The 20,066-nt window shown below is 32.8% G+C and overlaps 1 protein-coding gene across 1 annotated transcript; it reads right to left on the minus strand.

Moving 5' to 3' along the window:
• Nucleotides 1-906: 906 nt before the first annotated feature.
• On the minus strand, nt 907-19,952 carry jumu (Forkhead box protein N4 jumeau). Its single transcript, XM_089700638.1, has 9 exons — nt 19,810-19,952; nt 10,816-10,923; nt 9,792-10,708; nt 9,508-9,632; nt 9,301-9,408; nt 8,138-8,301; nt 5,917-6,051; nt 4,290-4,374; nt 907-3,212 (listed from the first exon to the last, which is right to left on the minus strand). Exons 1-9 carry the CDS (start codon nt 19,867-19,869, stop codon nt 3,103-3,105), a joined length of 1,812 nt encoding a protein of 603 aa, XP_089556764.1. The 5' UTR covers nt 19,870-19,952; the 3' UTR covers nt 907-3,102.
• Nucleotides 19,953-20,066: the final 114 nt, after the last annotated feature.

The raw sequence follows: 20,066 nt of genomic DNA on the forward strand, positions 1-20,066 counted from the left end.
TAGTCTGTGCCTATAGTCTTAGATTATACACCTAGGTGTATAATCTAAGCCTATAGTTATTTTACCATAACCACAGATTAATTATTTTTCAACACAGAGTACTTTTGAATTTCAACCGACTTCAAAAAGGAGATTCAACTGTAGGTATTTTATGGGTTTGTACCGTAGAACTTTGGACTGATTGAATCGATTTTGATGATTTTCTTTTTGATCTTGATTTCATTTCAATTTTGTTTAGGTTCTTCTTGTAGTTGTGTTGTTTTGGTTTGAACCTCTTGCAAAAGAATTTGTGTCGTGACACTGTGCGATTTTTCGATATAATGGTTTTTAAATCCATTTGTTACAATATAATTTTATGAATGCTCGATCTAAGTGCTCGATATTTTTTTGTAAGTGAATACTCTCGTGTCTGTCACGGTCTAAGGCTGATCTTCAGAAAGAAAGCTGGAAACTTATAAGCGCGTTTTGAAGCTTGTCGGCACCGTTCAGCGCTTATCGGCGCGTGTTCATATATTTTCCTGTGCGGATTACAAGCGCTGACAAGCGCCGGTAAGCTTTCCAGCTTTCTTTCTACATACGCCCTTAGGCAACTAAGGGCGGTTGTAAGTGGTGGCCCACCATTTGCTGGCATATTTACTTGCTCTTCCTTAAAAACATTTTTCTTCAAATTTATCCTTCCTTTTTTTAAATAGACACATTAAGGTTTTAAATATATCATCCCAAATCGCTATTTTACTGTTATAAATTTGATATGAAATTATCACGGTCGGAGTAGGGGTGGACCTATAATATTTCTAATTTCTTTAAAATGTTTCCTTTCTACATCTACTTAAAAATTATTAGGTATTATTATTTATTAGTATAAAAACAAACCACAAAAACATAAGAGATAGAAATAAAACGTCATTTCTATTTATTAAATTCATTTTATTACAAAAGAATTATTAAAAATCATTCAACTTAATTACGACTACTCGGAGCTACATAACTAAAACTATTTTTAGTCCTAACACTTTAGATTAATGTTGAAATACTGGCAGTGAGATATTCTACGACTTATAATCTAGACATAGTATACTTAACTAGTTTCATATTCCACATATTTGATCTTTGTAAAAATTCACCAATGATTGGAAAAAATCAACAAATTTTAAATAATACAACCCTTTTGCAACTATAAGTACATATATTTATTATTTTCACAATTTCTATTTTTCTTTGTGATACCGCACAATAGCTTATTGGGTGATACATAAGCAATTTGTAGGAAACTTTAGACAATTGCTGTTATCCCACAACTCCTTATAAAAATTTAGTTTAATATAATAAATGAAGATGATGTTTTTGTATTTAAACAAATACATTAAACTCAAATATTATGTACATGTATAACAGAATAATTCAACATTATTATCTTCATTATAATGAACAGAACAAACAATATTGTATCATAAAAGAAATCAAAATAGGACTAGCCCAAAGGCACCTTTAAGTTTAACAAAAATACGTATTTGCACCGTAAAAACAATAATGATAAGATACCAAAAATAAGTAGATTGGAGAATCAATATTAGTGCTGATGCTTTACCAATTTATAACTAACTTATATCAGTATAAGATCGGAATTAAACCAGTGTATTCTAATAATGAATGATTTTCACACTAACATTACTAATATTATGAATATAATTAACTCAGACAATAGAATAATGCCTATTCCAATGGAAGTAAAGTATATTATAACCCATAATTTAATAGTGTTTTATCTAACACATCTTTATTTCAGTTACATGTTGCCATCTTATAATCTACTCAGTTATTATGTTGTTTTAGAGTTCATACAAAAATCCTGTATTAATTTTTATTTCTAATACATATTCTTAAATTAGTAAATGCTAAGTTCTTATAAAATTCCGAGCTGTAACCAACATACATATTCAGAGTTATATAAGAACAAACAATACAAGCTAAGACTTACCACTAGTCATAACTAAACCCAATTTATATTATATACTTTAATAGCCTATTCACATAAAAGCAGTAAGTTATTAGTACAATTGAAATAAACTTTTTTAAGGAATTCAATTAATGATAGTTTTGATGTCTAATACTGCGTAGTTGTGAAAGATAGCAATTAAATCCCTTAAAAGATATTATTTCAAACAATTATTCTAATTTTTAATTATAAAGCTTAATTTGAGACATAATTATAATTAATCCTAGGCCTAATAGAGAGGTACATGATTATCAAATGTATTCTATAAAATGGATCGTTTAGAGAATACATTTAAAGTGTTATATGGACATAATATTATATTGGATTCAGAAATGCCTAGTCGACATAAACTGCCAGTGTCAACAAAGCAATTACATTTAATATTTACAAGCGGTGGGATCTTTAGTAAAATACCCGCTATAGTTCTTACTACAATACTCTATTCACGAAACATAATGAATTAAACTATCCCTAACGCTACATAGTAAAAAAAGTACGAACAGAGTAGCAAAATTTAATATTCACGTTTTGTACTCACAATAGTAATCCTACTTACCGGCTACCGAAAATTGTCGACACAATACACAAACAAAATAGGACATTATAGTGTACATAATGTAACGAGTGTTCATGTCACTATCACAACAGTTCAAACCACATTCACAATCACTTAACTAGGAGGATGGCCTCCGTGGATCACAATTGATTAAAATCTAATTAACCCATTGAGCCCCGAACGGCCCGATCGATCCACGACACAATAGATTTTCTATTGTGTCTGTGATTCCGGGGCCTGAGGCATTTGTAATTAAACCATTGAGATATACATATGGAGACGACACCGCCTACATCACTTATGTTCCGCTCAACATACGCCATATGGCGTAACTGCACGCTCATTTTTTATTTGTTTTAAAGTGAAACGCATCAAATATGCCTTCGTGTGTGTTACGATATTGCACAAATAATACGGAAAAGTGCAAAGGAATAACTTTCATCGGTAAGTACCTAACTAGATAATAATTTTTAAAACTTAGAGCAAAAAAATGGCGCACAGATTTTATTCGTGGTGTCTCCTCCATACGTAGTAATATTATATCAATGAATTAAACTAGAGCGACTCGGTTGACAAGCGGCGTTTTCCGGCGGCTCGTGTGCGACTGTGACGTCAGCGGTTGGTAGATGAAGCTTGTCTTCGCGCGCTTGGCTGGTTGGACTGGAACAACATATTCATATTATGATAACAGATAATAATCTAGCAAAAATCAGGGTGAGGGACAACTCAATTTGTGAATGTGGTATTGATGAAGCTGACCTGGACCATATCTTTTTTAACTGTACAAAGAATTCTTCCCTATATGATAACCTTCCTCCTACCGTTCCTCGTCCTACTAACATGAAATCCCTCCTCTCATTAACTAGTACTCGATTTGTTTATGTTATCTCTAAATTTATTATTTCTAACAAAATAAAACTGTGAATCAAGCGTCCAAATATGGTAGATTTTAGTTTTTATGTTATACTTTGTACATAATTAGTTTACTGTTCGTCCTTTATAACAATTAAATTAACTTGGTGTTGGGAATTTCTATATATTGTGTGTGTCATTTTTTCTGTTGTAGATATCTGCGCTTGACTGATACATTTGAGTTTCTTATAAAATCTATGAGATGTAAAACTATCCACAACGTGACATTGGCAAAATTGTGGCAACGCAGCACTGCCATTTATAAAATAAATTGAATTGAACAGTTAATAATTATATTACATTCCCTTAATTTGTTGTAGCAATTACTAAGGGAGGACTGAGAGGATTGCAAATGCGAAATATGTGTGTCTGTGTATCACGATCATGCCATCTGGATGAAAAAAGTTCAAGACTTAGGCTATGGTAAAAAAAGGAAGTTTTGAGTCGTCGTAGTTTTGTTCGTGGATGAAACTGGTGGTTCTGAGGTAACCAAACCCAAAAATACACTAAAATACAGTCGAATCGAGAACCTCCTCCTCTATTTGAAGTCGGTAGAAAATATACACCAGACTAAGTGATTTTATCAGTATTTGTCATCAATTTGTGAAGTGAATGTTATCTTGATTGTTATAAATATACTTTGAATGAAGTGAATAAAGTGTTGTAACAAAAAATAAAAAGCATCTATTAAAAATGACTTCGTACAAAGCCGTTGTTATTAAATGCAGTTTCTTTAACATACTTGTAAAAATTAATTCTGATTCACGTAGGAAGTCTACATGAAGGTACACAAGGACGAAATTTTTATAATTCTCAAATACTCACTCGTATAGTTTTCCGTAAAGGACAGATCGAGTTTGACGGGTTTCATTTCGTCGATGTCGATATCATCGTACGATTGGTCGAGCACCTATGGACAGAAATAATTATTAAATATAGTTATAAAAAGTATGAATGTATCATTGAAATTATATAAAAATAGCTTTCTGCCCGCGGCTTAGCCCGCTTTGACTAAAACCTAATAAATTATAATATACCTACTAAAACCTTCCTTGAGAATATAAAAATAAAACCGCATCGAAATCTGTTGAGAAGTTTTAAGGATTTAAGCGTATAGACACAGAAAGCGACTTTGTTTTAAACTATGTAGTGATAAGTATAAAAAGTTTATAAATCTTCTGTCTGTAGTTATCTACTCCTTAACAACAAAACATGATTGTTCAATTCAAATCATTCATTTTGTGGAATGGTTGCTAAGGATTTCGTATTTAAATTATGTACATATATTTACGACCGCTTCCGGTGTGCAAAATTTCGCATCATAAGACGTGTCTCCAAAATTTTGCCTTTCAAGGTTAATGTAAGCACATCAGTGAAGAAACGGGCTTTAGTTTATATGCTTATACATCAGGAGGACTACTGAACAACTTAATAAATAATAACCAAAACATATTATGTATGTGTATAGACTACATCCCAGACTCACAAACTTATATCTTTAGAATCCCTAACTAATATTATAAATGCGTTGTCAATCTGTATTTTCTTCACGTCTAAAACATAAGCATATCTACGCCTATAACATATCACATATGCATTGAGATATGCAATTTTATTAAATTTTCAGTTAAAAGCTACACAGACGACGACGCGGGTGGAAAGCTATTAGGTATTACATATTCGTATAGATAAAGATATTTTAAGTGAATCTTCTTTGCACATTTCAAGGTCACGTCATAGCAATACCGTCACGTCCTGACTCCTGATAAGGCAAAGATTTTGGTATCTTTGAATCTTGTCAAAGCAGTTTCACTTCGGAAAAGTGAGCTAGGCATACACGCTCTTATTAAAAAAAAATTGGTTGTCTGTAAAGTCGGTTTACTGACGATAGTTGAACGTGACAACGTCCGATTGTGCTTCTTTTTAGCTCGTTCCGCGCTCTCGCTCGCACTTCAAGCCTTACATGGAACGCCTCAGAGCGAGGTAACGCCGCATGAGTCATGTTTTTTTCGTGCGTGCAGCCGGCTGTATCGAATTATAAGACGTTGTCACGTCAATAAAAAGACGGGTTGCACTCCGGGAGTGCCGGCAGAAGTGAAAACTTGATTATTAACGTTGAGTTCTCTCGATCCGTCTTACGCTTTTTCGACCAGGTCACGTGTCCTGACGCGAGTTTAAGATTTTATACAGAACAAGTGCTCAACGCCGCTAAAGAATTTTTCACTTCAAAAAAATTGGTTGTTTGTAAAGTAGGTTAACGATTGAGATGTTTACGTGATAACGTCTTATTGGAGGCAGCGCTCGAGATGAGACGGGAGATCGGTCCGTCTCTCTCTCGTTATACCTGCGATCGCGCTCGTGAGGTTTTGGTGTGACACAAGTTTCTGAACATGTCACCCGACTAAAACGATTTTAAAAACGTTATCACGTCAAAATAAAATATTTTTCTCACCTCAACATCACTAGGTTCATCCACGCAGTCATCCGTGACATAGGACAGCGCGGGTCCGGCCAGCAGTCTGTATGTCCCCACCATGCCTGTGCCTTCTACCACTTCTTCCACTTCTAACTCTTGGTCTGATACCTCCTGGGAATAAAGAAAAATAAATAAAGAAACATCTTTTTTAAGAATTAGAAGAATTTTGGTGGGGTTAAGGAAAAGCTGGGATTCAAGTTTTAAAGAACTAGGTGGCAAATGACAATATTATGATATTTTAATTTTTATACAAAACAAGAGACTTTAAATAATTTGGAAAATCCAAAAGTGCACGCCTCATAATTTTTTTTTAATAAATATTTATTAATTATTATTTTTGTTTATTTAATAACAATTAAACCACATCGAATCAGACCCTGAAAAATGAAAGGGTTCTATTCCTGAGCATACTCAAGCGTAAGAGAAAAAAAAAGACTCGATTAGTAAAGTATTTCGGTCGCTATCGTGTTAACAAGAAAAAGGATCCGCACATACAGACACACGGACGTCCAAGACAGAACTTTTTTAAACTGTTTTTTAACTAGTTTAAATAACAAAAATGACATCAAAAATATCATGAACGTTAAAAATAGTGTTTTTTCTTAATATGTGTGTGTATGTATTATCTTACAAGTGCAATGTATGATACATAAAGACATTTTAAGTTTGAAAAATCAGATGTTTTGCGCGAAGTGACAGTAGTACCCACCTCAACGCTTCGCTTATGAGGCGTGCAATTGGATTTTTTATACATCTATTTGCATCTAAATCAGGATGAATGTAAATTGTAAGTATAAGTATAGTAATTGTATTGGTAGATATTTTTCATCATCATTTATGTTTCAATTTTTACCTACTAGTTGTTTCAATCAGAAAAAAAAAAATCAATTTTAACTTTGAAAGTTTTGTTTGAACATTATTATAATGTTCAGACATAAGAATAAAAGTTTGTATCTGCATGAGTGATATAAATGCATAATTAGTCATTGTAGTAATTTGGATGTGGCTTAAACTGGTCACATATTATCGGAAGAACGTCAAACATGAATGAATTCAATGTTTTCATTTCTTAAAAAAAGGAATACAGTATCACCTTACGTGTGTTTATTTAAAACGGATTTAATTACATCGTAAGAAATAAAAACTGTAACGCGATACGTATAGTTATGACGCATCATATTTTTATCCTACGAGCGTTGTTATTAATAACACACTGATATTAAGCTTATAAAATGTAGGCGTACAAACACAGCATTATTTATAATAATAATTAAAAAAATAAATGTCAATATCGTGCGGGACAGTTCAAAAATTATTTACATTTAGTCTTGACATTGGCTCGATCACATTTACATTCTCGTGAGGTCACTCACAGAGGATAAACAAATAATGCACATTTTTTAACTTTATTTGCAGATGTCCATTGTGACCTTTTTTGTTTATTGTTGTTTTATCAGCATTTCTTAGTATTTTAAACAATATCCGTAACGTTGATGACTAAGACTGTATGCAATAAATTAATATTCTCCAGTAACCATCAGATTTAAACTGAAGTATGTCCTCATTTTTTTATTCGTAACGGCGATATCATTGTAATTTATTGAACGCGTTTTGAGTTCATACAATATCAAATAATGATAATAAATAAACTGTGTAAATTTTCAATTTACAGTTAAAAGAAAACAAGCTACACTAAGTGGCTGCTCGTCTCAAATTCACAAACACACACAGTTTCAAGCATGCGCTCAAGAGCTACAGCAACTACTAGCAGCAACGAGTATTATTTTTCGTATATTATTAGATAGAAATAGAACTCATTTTTGAGTAAAGACGAAGAACCCTATTAAATACACATTATTATCACTTATTATGGACTTTTAAAAATCTCTCTACAAGAAAATAGTGTAGAAAAATTCTCATTTATAAAGCGTTTGAGTTAAATATTATCATACCCAATATACATATTATAGATTTACTTATTTTACGACTTCCAAAAACAAAAGGAGCCGTTCTTTGTTCATCGTCTGTATTTATATTTTTTTCGTGATTGCCTGGAAGAGATGGCTACTAAAGCCATAAGGCCGCCATTTGTGCATGTCTCTCTTCTGTATATGTATGTCTTTTTCCTGTTTGTAATGGTGTACAATAAAGCGTTTTCATTCATTCATTCATATTTTAATGATCATATGAAATATACCTGTTCCACGAGCGTGTCATCCACCTCCTCCTTGACCTCAGGATCTATCTCTAGATCTGGATCTAGATCGGGATCACCATCAACATCAGCGTCATCTTCCGCCTCTGTGTCACTGCCGAACCCGGAGTACTTCATCTCGCCACGCTCTAGCGCTTCTAGACTATCTGGAATTGCAAGTTTTTGATTAAAATAATGTTATGATATATGATAATGTTATCAATTTATATATGTATTGAGATTTGGGTATCTTCTATACTAATAAGAAAAAGATGAGTGTTCTTGTATTTGTTTGAACGTGCTAATCTCAGTAATTACCGGAACGATTTCATTGTTGGTTTTTTAGATGGTAATCGAAAAGGTTAAGCGTATTTCTGTCTCCCTGTTTTTTAAGTTTAGGCATACGTTGAACAAAATCTGTGTTTTTAAATTTAGGCATACGTTGAACACCTTCTAGCATGGCAATACGAATGTCAGGTAATTGCCAGACTCGTGTAGGCGAGCGAGCCATATTATGTGATCTGCTTTATATGTGAGTGAGAAAGAACGCAGCTTAAAAATGGTCAATGCCGTTTTGAAACCCAATATTTTTAGTGTATCCTTTTCATACATTATTGATTTTCGTGCATTGGAAGTTTGTTAACTTTCAATTTATTATCATGGACCGTGTCGTTAATACTTTTTTTAATTACTATTTTATTTAATCGAATTTTGAAGACTGTATGTGGCATATTGCGTTATTGAATGACAATAATTTAAATTCTTTGTCTGTGAAGAGTGCAGTTGCAAAAAATGTGCTCTTAAAAGTTAATGATAATTATTGCGTGAAACAACTTAATTTATACACGAAAAACGCCATAAATCGCTTCCTTTAAGGGTACATTATTAAAAAAGAAACCATAAAACTGAATGAGGCAGTATGTATTTACTTCTTACGTAGTAATTGTTCCAACATTGCCCTTTACAAAGTGTTGTTAGTAAATGTTTTTGTGAAAATTCTTTAAAAGAGTTTAAATAAAGAAAAGTAAGGACACGTGAGTTACTTTATAAGACGTCGTATTGTGAGGAATTGGAACAAACAAAAGTGCAATTATGTTTTTTCCTCATGAAACCCTATTGAGTATATATGTATTATATTTTGACAAATATTACGATTTATCACGTACCAGGATATATCATAGCTTTCTTGATGGCTTGAGGATCCTTTCTTGACCACTTTTGAACTTCTTCGTCCATTTTGCCCACTTTCGACGGGTTCATAGCCCATAAACATCCTAAAAATAAACAATTTTTTTAGTAAATGTTCTTTCTTTCTTTATAAAGTAATCTTTTCAATTTCTATACATTTATAAAATATTTTTTTTATTAATTACCTTTTCTTTGGCTTCCATTACTCGATGGTTTTTCAATTTTTTCGAAGCATTTATTTAAACTTAAGTTATGCCTTACAGAATTTTTCCAACCATTAGGAGCCGTTTTGAAGTATGGAAAATGTTGACTGAAAAAAGAAGAGTATTGATGTTACTTCATATAAAAAATCATCACTTTATTAAACAGAAGATAACAAGGAGAAACACTTGTCTTTAAAAACCTTCTTGTTGATAAGTTACAAAACAGATAGACAGTAATTGATGAGGAATTTAATAGAAAAACTTACCACATAAAATTATAGATCTCAGAAACGGGTAGACTTCCCGTTCTAGAATTCTTCAGCGCCATCGCTATTAAACAGGAATACGAATAGGCGGGCTTGGGAAACTCGCCCACAGCATTATTATTTTTATTACTACTAGTATTTACATATTTCGCTTGACTATTTTCCACCGTATATGTCCCACCGACCGATGTCTTTATTATTTGCCTACTATTACTCAGCGACGAATTATCAATTAATATTGTCGCTTGATTTTTATTACCATTCGCTAAAATTGTCCTAGATTGCTGAGCGTCCAGTATGTGTATATTACCCGAAATTATTGTCTTAGCACCTATTTGTTGTGTTATCTTATGGCTAGTGTTTAATATTGAACAGTTCTTGTTATTCACTTTAATAATTTCAGTTTGATTTGTCTTTATCCGCGTAAGCGGCGTTACCGTTGAGCTCGTGTTCAACTTCATCTTACTGGTGTCTAGATCCTTTAACAAATCCTTCACAACATTCTTGTCTTGTTTTCGCACGTAAATAACCATCTGCGTAGCTTCCTCGGTTTGTCTTTTCGACGTTGTGTCATCTTCTTGCGGTTTCGTTACTTTAATTGCGTTCGGTGAAAATGTTAAATGACTTTTTTCTTCCTTTGGACTCGATAGCGACGTGTTCTGGTTTAGATCATTGTTCGCAGCAGATGTTAACAACAAGTTGGAAGCTTCCTCTTTAACGACGCTTTTTACAGGAGTTTCGGCAAATGTGGACGGCATAACTGAATTTGGATTGACCATCACTGCATTTGCCTCGCTTCCGTATAAATCTAGATTGTGTACGAAACTCGACGAGGAGTTATTGAGCCACGTTACAGAATTATCTGTGTCCATATCGAGTAAGGGCGGCATTTCTGAGAAATTTAATCCTAATGAATCCTGGAATACAAATGTTTTTGTTAGTTTCATAGCAGATGTTGTGTATAATTTTATAGGGTATTATAATAAATATTATAGTTATATATGTATAAACAATTAATACTAACGGAAAAATCTGTTATGCTGCTTAAATCTGTTGCTATTTCATTTTTTATGTCCATGTCCAGCATGTCCTGGAGTGAGTCGGTGATGTACAAATCCATGTCTAAGCACGCCTATAACAAAAATCAAAATCTTATGAAACAAACCATTCATTTTACTATCTATGTACTATTTACTTTGACAGAGTAAAATTTTCGCGCCATTTTTCCTTCGTACAATATAAATAGTTCCCATCGTCGAGACGAGACAGTGGGACGGGTGAGGGACGGATTCCACTACTCGGAACGGAAACCAGTTTTTGTCTTATGTTGGTATGCAATGCCCTATCACTGAACTGTGTAGTTGTTTTTATTGCCGTCTCCTTTACACTCATTGAAAAAGGAAAGCTCCTTATTAAATGGAAAGATCTTTTTTATGTATTGAAATATAGGTACTCTTTTTGATTTTCTTGTCATTATTAATGTGAAAGCTTCGTTAAAATAAACATTTTTACGGTCCTGTTATTTGTGACGACACATGGCTGGTCTTGGTACTAAGAAAGTCATTATGTATATTAACAAAGACCTACATCAACATAGTCATTGTTGTTTGAGAAACCATTCTGGATAGTTGGCTACCTAGACGAGAACAAAAAACGTTTTAAACTTTTAACGCAAGTGGAGTCGTTCCTTCCACGTTTCGGGTCAATATTTTTTGTCCAAAGCCAAACCATTACGTATGGTTACTATAAATAAACTGGATCTGGTGTTCGAAATATGTACTCCATTTAAGATAAGCGTTTTACTTTCATCTTCATTTGATAATAAGTAATTAAGTTTACGGTATACTATCGTAAAAAATCCTTTATGAGAAATGCTTGCTTCGTTTAGGACGTTTTTGAAGGGTATACTTTTAATAATAGCTGAAAGGGAGGAATTATTACATACTTAAATAATATATGGTATGCTAAGTGCTAACTATATATACCTATATATTTTTGTGATAACCTTGTAATACCGGCAATATTAGATTAAGTTCATAAAACATTTATTTATAAAATGCTTGTCGGAACTCTGTTGCTCTATAGCCAAGCTAAAAATTTAACGACAGGTGTGCAGCGACCGATCTTTTGTTACCTGTTCCGATCCCTTTACGAAACGTTTCAAATAACGTTGATAATATTATATAGGTACATATAATAATATAATAATACATATATAGGTACTTACATATATTTCGTAATGTACCTATTTTTTATTTTCATGACAAACAAAAATTTGGTTATAATGCAATTTACGTTAGTAAATAATAATATTGTTTTTGTACGTAAAATCATAATCGGGTGCATTGACAGATAAGAGAAACGACTACGTTATCTATAGGTGATGTTTATATTAAAGTATTTTTTGTGTTTACTTTCCTAATCGTTATCTCGAGACGTTTAATTGTATACAAATATTTGAAGTTTCTGCATATTATGGTGATTATAAATGCGGAACGTGCAAAATGTAATAAGGCTCAAATAACGAGTGTTTTACAAATATAGGTTACGATTACTTCGACTTGTTTCCCACGTGCGTTATCAGAAAAAGTTACATAATGTATTATTAGACTCATTTTACATAAAATCGCATAAAATGTAATAATTAATCACTAAAATACATCTAATAAAGTTATTTGTATTATTCTGTTGACGCTACAATTCATGAGCCCGAAAGAGATAAACATGGTAAAGGGTGTCAGAATGAGACAACGATAATGTCGAAAGAGGGTAAAATCGACCCCTAATGACATTGCAGCCGCCAGCCACAACGCGCCCTTTGAAAGAAGCTAGCATATTTGACTGCTTTATAAAATTAACAAAAAATTGAATATAAAAATAAAACTACGAATTTTAGTTATATTTAGCTACTTCAATTGTCTTGTATAACAGGATAAAGACATACAAAATATAAGTACCTATAGTTCCGTTTTGTTAAACGGGTACTTACATATGTATTAAAATTCGCATACTTCTCATATAAGAATGACTTACAAACGTGCATGTGAGCACGTTTGCCTCAGACACATGTACGAAGTATTTCACGGGCCGAAAACGTCTGTGCATCCGTCTTGTGTGCCTGAGTGCCACACTACAGAGGGCCATGAACCCGCTCTTTATTACTGAGAGTTCATCTCGATTATGTGCGATATGAAATAGGAACTAATAAAATTATTTTTAAACAGCCATGGTTACTAACATTTGCTGCTAGACCAGGTGAAGTCATCTTGTAAAGTTCTTTAATTTCTATGCCATTCACGTTTTAAGACAACTAACTAGGTACCTACCTAATTTTATTTAGTTATCAACAGAAAAATAGCAGTTCAACGAATTTATAATAGTTAAGTTTGTTAATTCAGTAGCCTTATATTACAAACTTATTACCAAAAATCGGGTCTAGACCAACAACAACGTTAGGTAGGCATATCGAATTATCGAGTACCTACAATCTACATTCTAATTCATAACCAAACCTACCAAACACGTTATATAAAATGCCATTATTGTTTCTCATTTCTAATGCGAAGCGAACAAAATCATACAGCCGCTGAAAGGAGAATGGGCAAATTGGGCCTGAAACTTGGGCTAAGACCAATACACACGAAATATTGTTTTTGTGATAGATCATTACACATACCTTACGAAAAAAATAAAATAAAAAAATAAATCAACCGGGTTCTTGTACAGTCAAGGCAAAAAGTTTTATTTATTTGGCTATTATTTTGCGCACAATAACGGTGTTTTTAATTCGAGTGAAGTAAGTATAAATCTAAATGTCACTGGAGTGACTGAGTTTAACCACAAAAAATGTCTAACTACGTTAAATTATAATAAACACGGTATAGGTACCTGTTACAAAACATAATATTAGTGTATTTCGGTTTTTAGAAGGCTTAAGATTAGTACGTATTTGTAAGTGAAAGTGAATTGGAGTAACATAAAGATATTGTCATTGTCTTATAACAGTTATTTATTGCAAAAAAATTATACACAAAGAAATAAAACTTGATGTGACTGTACTTACAAAAACCCGGTTGATTATTTTTTTATATATATTTTTCCCGTTATGTATGTGTTATGATCTATTATAAAAACAATATCTCATGTGTAGACATCGGATTATATGCACTAACAAAATGCCAAAATATTCATGCAAATATGCACTAAAAAAGGCCGAAATATGCACTAAAAACGACTGATATGCCTAAAATATGCACAATACAAAATCAAAAAACCTTTATTATTTTATATATTTAAATCAAAGATTGTACAAATACAGTGAAATTTTCATGAAATTTAGTATAGTTTTTGTGCCAATATACAATTAGGCATTTTTACCTAATTTTCGAGCGCAAATTTGTGACGTTTGTCACCCGCGAGCCCAGTGTTTACCTTAGACCTTTCCGGGCTAAATCTAGCCCTTTTTTGGAATTCAACCCATGTTTTAAGTTTTAGGGTAATCTAGCCCTATTTTGAATAGCTCAAAATTTACTTAAAATGGAGCCCATTTTGTAATTTTTCGCCATTTTACCATGCCAAAATAGGGTTTGTTTACTCGCTGAGCGTTCTGATTGGCTAATAAAGGTTAGTCGACCAATCAAAACTCCCGTTACTTAACGAAATATGCACTATTGGGGAAAAAGGCTAAAATATGCACTAACGCCGAAATTAGCGAGTTTTATGCATTTGCATAATATGCAAATATGCAAATGCATATAATCCGATGTCTACTCATGTGTATTGGTCCAACTCAAGGGTTAAGGCCCAACTTCCATAGTAAAATGCCCATTCTCCTTTGAACTATAAGATTAACGTAATTATTTCAGAGATCGTGGAAACAGAAGTAGTGGGGGTATGGAGGCGCCGTAAGGGGCCCGCTGCGGCCTCGAACCTGACCGCGCGCGATCGCCTTGAACTCATCGTAGAATGCTCTTTTACAAATTGACTTATATCTCTAGACAAAACTGATAATAATTTCTGAAAGATCTAGCTATCATACATAAATTTGAATATGTATTTTTTCCGTTCAGCGAGTTTGGTAGATAAATAATTTATATATTATGTAGGTACGAATGAACGTACGAAATTGATAAAGTTGATGGCGCGAAAATTATACAATTTTCCACGTGCGCGCGCAGAATGTGGTTGACAAGGGAGGGGTTCCGTATCGATTGGATACTACGGTGCAGTCCCCTTCGCCCCCGACCCCGCTTGAAAGGAGGGAAACTGGAATATACTGCGAGAACTTTTATACATTTTGTTATGTCTAGACCGGAATTCGCTTAAACTTTCCCGTGTTTGTTTTTAGATAATATTAAATGAGAAATTGAATATACTTAATATGGTTTCATTTTATTTATTTTGAATTGTAGGTAATAGAAAATATTTGTCCAGATATGATATTTCGATTTTCATGCCAATTATCATAGTTATAGAGGCCAACAACCTCAATATTTTTTATATACATAGTACACTAATCAACAACCTTGAAGAATGACTCAGGTGATTTAAAATTACTTATTTTGCCTTATTCACATTACTTTTAAATCGAATGATTATTATTTCATTAACTACCTATATCAAATTTATTAAGTGTTATAGTTGATACCTTTCTAGTCATATACTATTTACCTTTATTTTTGAAATTGAACTAGGTACCTACCTACATACCTATTTTAAAACCATGCATTCTTGATTAATAGAGATGAGTACTATTTTTATTCTCTATTTTCTAAGATGTGTTTGTTTTAATTAAAATAAATTAAAGTTTGAACGCCAACCGTTAATATTAGGGGAGTGTAACGGCTGACGGAATAAACTACAGGTGTGTGCGACAGCGCAGTATTCGTACACGGATATGCACACTCACACATCCACAACTTGCAGCCAGGCCCTTTAGTTGAATGCATTTCATAGAGTAGTGAAATCCAGATACTTTAATAAGCTATTGCAGGCTACAAATTAATTTATAAAGTAATGTCAAGTAGTAGTCTAAGATCCCACCGCAGGATCAGTGCGTTCATCGGTTTTTTGCTGAAAACCGAATTTTTATGTATATTTATAATCAGGAGAATATAATATATCGACTAGGTTGCCAGTCAAAATTTGGCCGCAAGCATGTTTAATTAAAATTTTTCTAATCGATTTTTGGGAAAAAAATTCGTTCACTTGTTTTTTGAATAAAATGTAGTCTACATCACGTCAAATGATATAAAAATTCAAAAAAATCACGGTTGCCGCTTTTCACCTGGCCGCAACATCTTGGCAGCCTGGTGCAAACAGGTATGATTTCGATTCATTTTTACGTTCATAACGCACATTTATGAATCATATATCAAATTAAAGCTAATTTTTTTCTATTTATTATCATATATGGTTGCCTAATTAAATCCGGCCGCAAATAAGGGTTGCCGGCTGTTAAAGATGTTGAATATTTAAAGTTGAGTGTAAACATGCTTGCGGCCAAATTTTGATAAGTAGAATGATAAGAGTTGATAAATAGAAAAAAAATTAGCTTTAATTAATTGATATATGATTCTTAAATGTGCGTTATGAACGTAAAAATGAATCGAAATCATACCTGTTTGCACCAGGCTGCCAAGATGTTGCGGCCAGGTGAAAAGCGGCAACCGTGATTTTTTAGAATTTTCATATCATTTGACGTGATGTAGACTACTTTTTATTCAAAAAACAAGTGAACGAATTTTTTTCCCAAAAATCGATTAGAAAATTTTTAATTAACCATGCTTGCGGCCAAATTTTGACTGGCAACCTAGGCGATATATATTCTCCTAATTATAAATATTAAATATACATAAAAATTCGGTTTTCAGAAAAAACCGATGAACGCACTGATCCTGCAGCCGGATCTCGTACTATAGGTATTGTTCAGATATCTTTAGTTAATGAGGTGTAAATGCACGTAAAATAAATACAGTGGTGGTCACATAATTAAAGACACCCCCGAATTGACCATAAAAGATTTACATTAGGAAGTACAATTATCTGAAAAAGGTATTTAATCTAATATTATTTTTATTAAACCATACAAGACAATATGTTCTTTAAAATGAGGGACAAAAAATAGTTATATTCCTTGTTAGTTTCGACACTTGCTCTCTGTGGGAATGTAACACAAACTTTGTTTACGTACGTGTAGCTGGCCACTTAATTAAAGACAACAAGAAATGAGTTATAATTTTTTATAAATAAAAAGAAACAGCACTGTGCTTTTCTTCGTTTTGCCGCGTAATTTCATAAATCGTCGACACTCCATAATTTTTTTGAGTATATTTAACATTTAAAATTAAAATTCACATGTTTAATTGTTTTAATATCAATTATTATGGTTAAAAACAAGAGTTGCGACTCGTCCACAAGAAAAATTATTTTTAACTTCCATGATAATTAAAATGTTCCAAGGATATGGTTATGAATGCTATAAAGACATGTCAAGATGTTCCACACGACCGAAAACATACTCAGAAAATCAAAACCAAGTGAAACTACTCGGCCGAAAGATTAAAAAATGGTGTTGTTGGCTAAAAAAGATCCATTTAAAGGGTCGTAACTGATACAGTTCAGAGTTGTATGGTGCAGCAGGCTTGAAGGGGGTGTCTGCAAGGACAATAAGACGGAGACTGTGTGAGGAAGACTTGCACTGAAGAGTATCTCGGAAAGTTCCACTTTTGAAAAAACAAAATGTGAAGGCAAGATTTGACTTTGCTACAAAATACGAACACTGGACTGAACGAGAATGGAAACATGTGCTGGTTTTGTCAGAAAACAATATGTAAGACGCCATCTCAATAAGGAAATAGATCCAACCATACACTAATAAGTAGTCATACATGGGGGTGGAAATATCAATGTGTGGCGCTGTTTTTCTGGACTTGGTATTGGACCTGTCAAAAAGACAGAAGGCAACATGGATAAATTCCAGTACAAGTATATTTAAGAGCAATACATGCTGCCCTATGCGGAGGAAAATTTACCTTTTGTTTGGAATTTTCAACACGATAATGATCCTAAGCACACGGCAAAAGTAGTGAAGTGCTTGTTAAGGAACCAATCTGTAACTGTTTTGGATTGGTCCCCCCTACAGCCCGGGTTTAAATCCGATCGAAAACTTATGGAATCAAGAAAGAAAGAAGTCGCGGCAAAGCGGTCATCAAACGTCGACTAACTTTGTAAAGCATTTTCGAAGAATGGAACCAAATTAGTGATGCAACTTGTACAAAATTAGTTACTTCAATGCCCAAGAGATGTAAACCGTCATTACTGCCAAAGGACATGCAACCAAATATTGAAAAGTGTAAAAATATTTTGTAAATACGTCAGGCATTTTGTGTTGGAAAAATAATCTCATTTAAATAATATTTTTTTATATTTCTCATAAGCGAGTCTAATGTCTTTAATTATATGGCCAGACCTTTGCAAGGTTAAAACTGCTAGTAGTACGGATGAACCGAATTAAATCTAACAAACCGACAAGTTCTGTAGATAAAATTTAGTTTAGCATTAGAAAACACATACCTGAATATTTTAAAATTATTTAACAAGTTCCAATGGTAGTGTGAAAAAAAATGTTGAGAGAAGTGTTTTGGGTAGTGTAAAATGCTCTTAGTGTCTTTAATTATGTGACCACCACTGTATATGTAGTATGTACGTGTAAAATGAAAAAAATAAAATTAAGAAAGCACATAGGTACCTCGATACCTTAGGGCTTAGACCTAAAATGTAAAAGAATTTTTTTTTATTATTTTATTAACCTACTTAACTACTTAATGACATTTAGATATTGATTAATAAATATTCACATTGAATTCATTTAAGTTAGAGGAAGCGAATACTATTATTGAATTGAAGAAAAAAAAATATTACTATATTGCTCTTTGGCGCCTTCACCACTACAATCTTACAACGTTGAGCTCACACACACACATAGACTTAGTGCACTCATTGTTCAACGTTTTGAAATTCTCGCTTAGAACCGGCCGTGGGAACGATACTAGGTAGTAGGTACCTTTTATACACAGCCTCGTAAAGAAAAAGTCATTTTAATTGCCATTTTAACTGAATAATGATTCAAAAGGGATGATTTATTAGCTGCTATAAATATTTTGATTATTTATTATTTAAAATAGTTTTGTTATAGATTTTTTTTCATTTAACTAATGTCGGTAAACCTCATCTTACATATTGAAAGAAATTCGTTGATTAAAATAATTTTCCTAACTTATGCATACATTGTCATTCATAATAAAGATTTGGTTAGGTACATACCTACAACTACTCCACGTCGATAGTTCATAGTAAGTTCATTGACGGCGAATTGGCGCCGTTTTATATATGTAATAATATTGCATTGAACAAATTTAACGTGGTAATTATGATATTATGCAGGCATGATATTATAAACATTTAACCGATTCAATAATTAATTGTTTTTCATACAAATAACTTTGGAAATACATAATAATAATAACATGTATTTTTGTCCTTCTTGCACTAACTATCAACGAGCGAGACAGACTGAGTAAAAAATACGTAACAATTCGTCCGTTACGATCTAGGTACTAAATTTGTAAAAATCCACGATTTTACTATATTTCTGGTGTACAGATTGCCTCTCACTTACTTATTCACTGATAAATGAGTTCTCTGCTTATAGTATGATAATGTTTTTTTTTTATTTTCAATTCAATACAACTTGTCAAACAATACGTAATGAGACGGAATGGTTTCCCGCCACTTTAGTTCAATTAACAAATTATCTATGTAGAAATATCGTACAGATATGTTTGGAATACATTAAATAAGGAAACATTCATAAATATTTTGTATTTTTTGCAGCCAAATGATTAATACATTTCCCAATGACATTAAAAAGAGCGGGACATCATACATACTTTCTCGTCTCTAATTACGGGTTTAACAGTACATATTCATAACATTTTAAGTTCGAAATATCACTTACCGAATATTTATGAACATAAATATCCTTATGCTCAATAGAATAATCCTGAATTTCACACATTTACGTTTTTAGCGTCATGAAATTGACAAATATACACCACTCACTCCATAGGCTACAATGTTTTATTTCACTAGTATGTGAAAAGGTACACAAAGAATGGCTTCCATTGCTATTGGAGAATTCAGACCACGTGACCGTTGAGCGGGAACCGCCATTGGTTAAAAAATTACCATGACATGACGTCAAGTGTCAATAGA

This window comes from Colias philodice, chromosome 11, assembly GCF_061535455.1.
Source record: "Colias philodice isolate Cphi_HAF_F1 chromosome 11, ilColPhil1 Martin Lab GWU primary, whole genome shotgun sequence".
Taxonomy (NCBI): domain Eukaryota; kingdom Metazoa; phylum Arthropoda; class Insecta; order Lepidoptera; family Pieridae; genus Colias; species Colias philodice.

Coding starts and splice junctions, on each gene's coding strand:
- jumu (XM_089700638.1), bottom strand. CDS start 19,869: ATGTGTGAAATTCAGGATTATTCTATTGAGCATAAGGATATTTATGTT. Junction 9,409..9,507: donor TAATGGAAGCCAAAGAAAAG/GTAATTAATAAA, acceptor GTTTATTTTTAG/GATGTTTATGGGCTATGAAC. Junction 4,375..5,916: donor ATGAACCTAGTGATGTTGAG/GTGAGAAAAATA, acceptor TTCTGTCCATAG/GTGCTCGACCAATCGTACGA.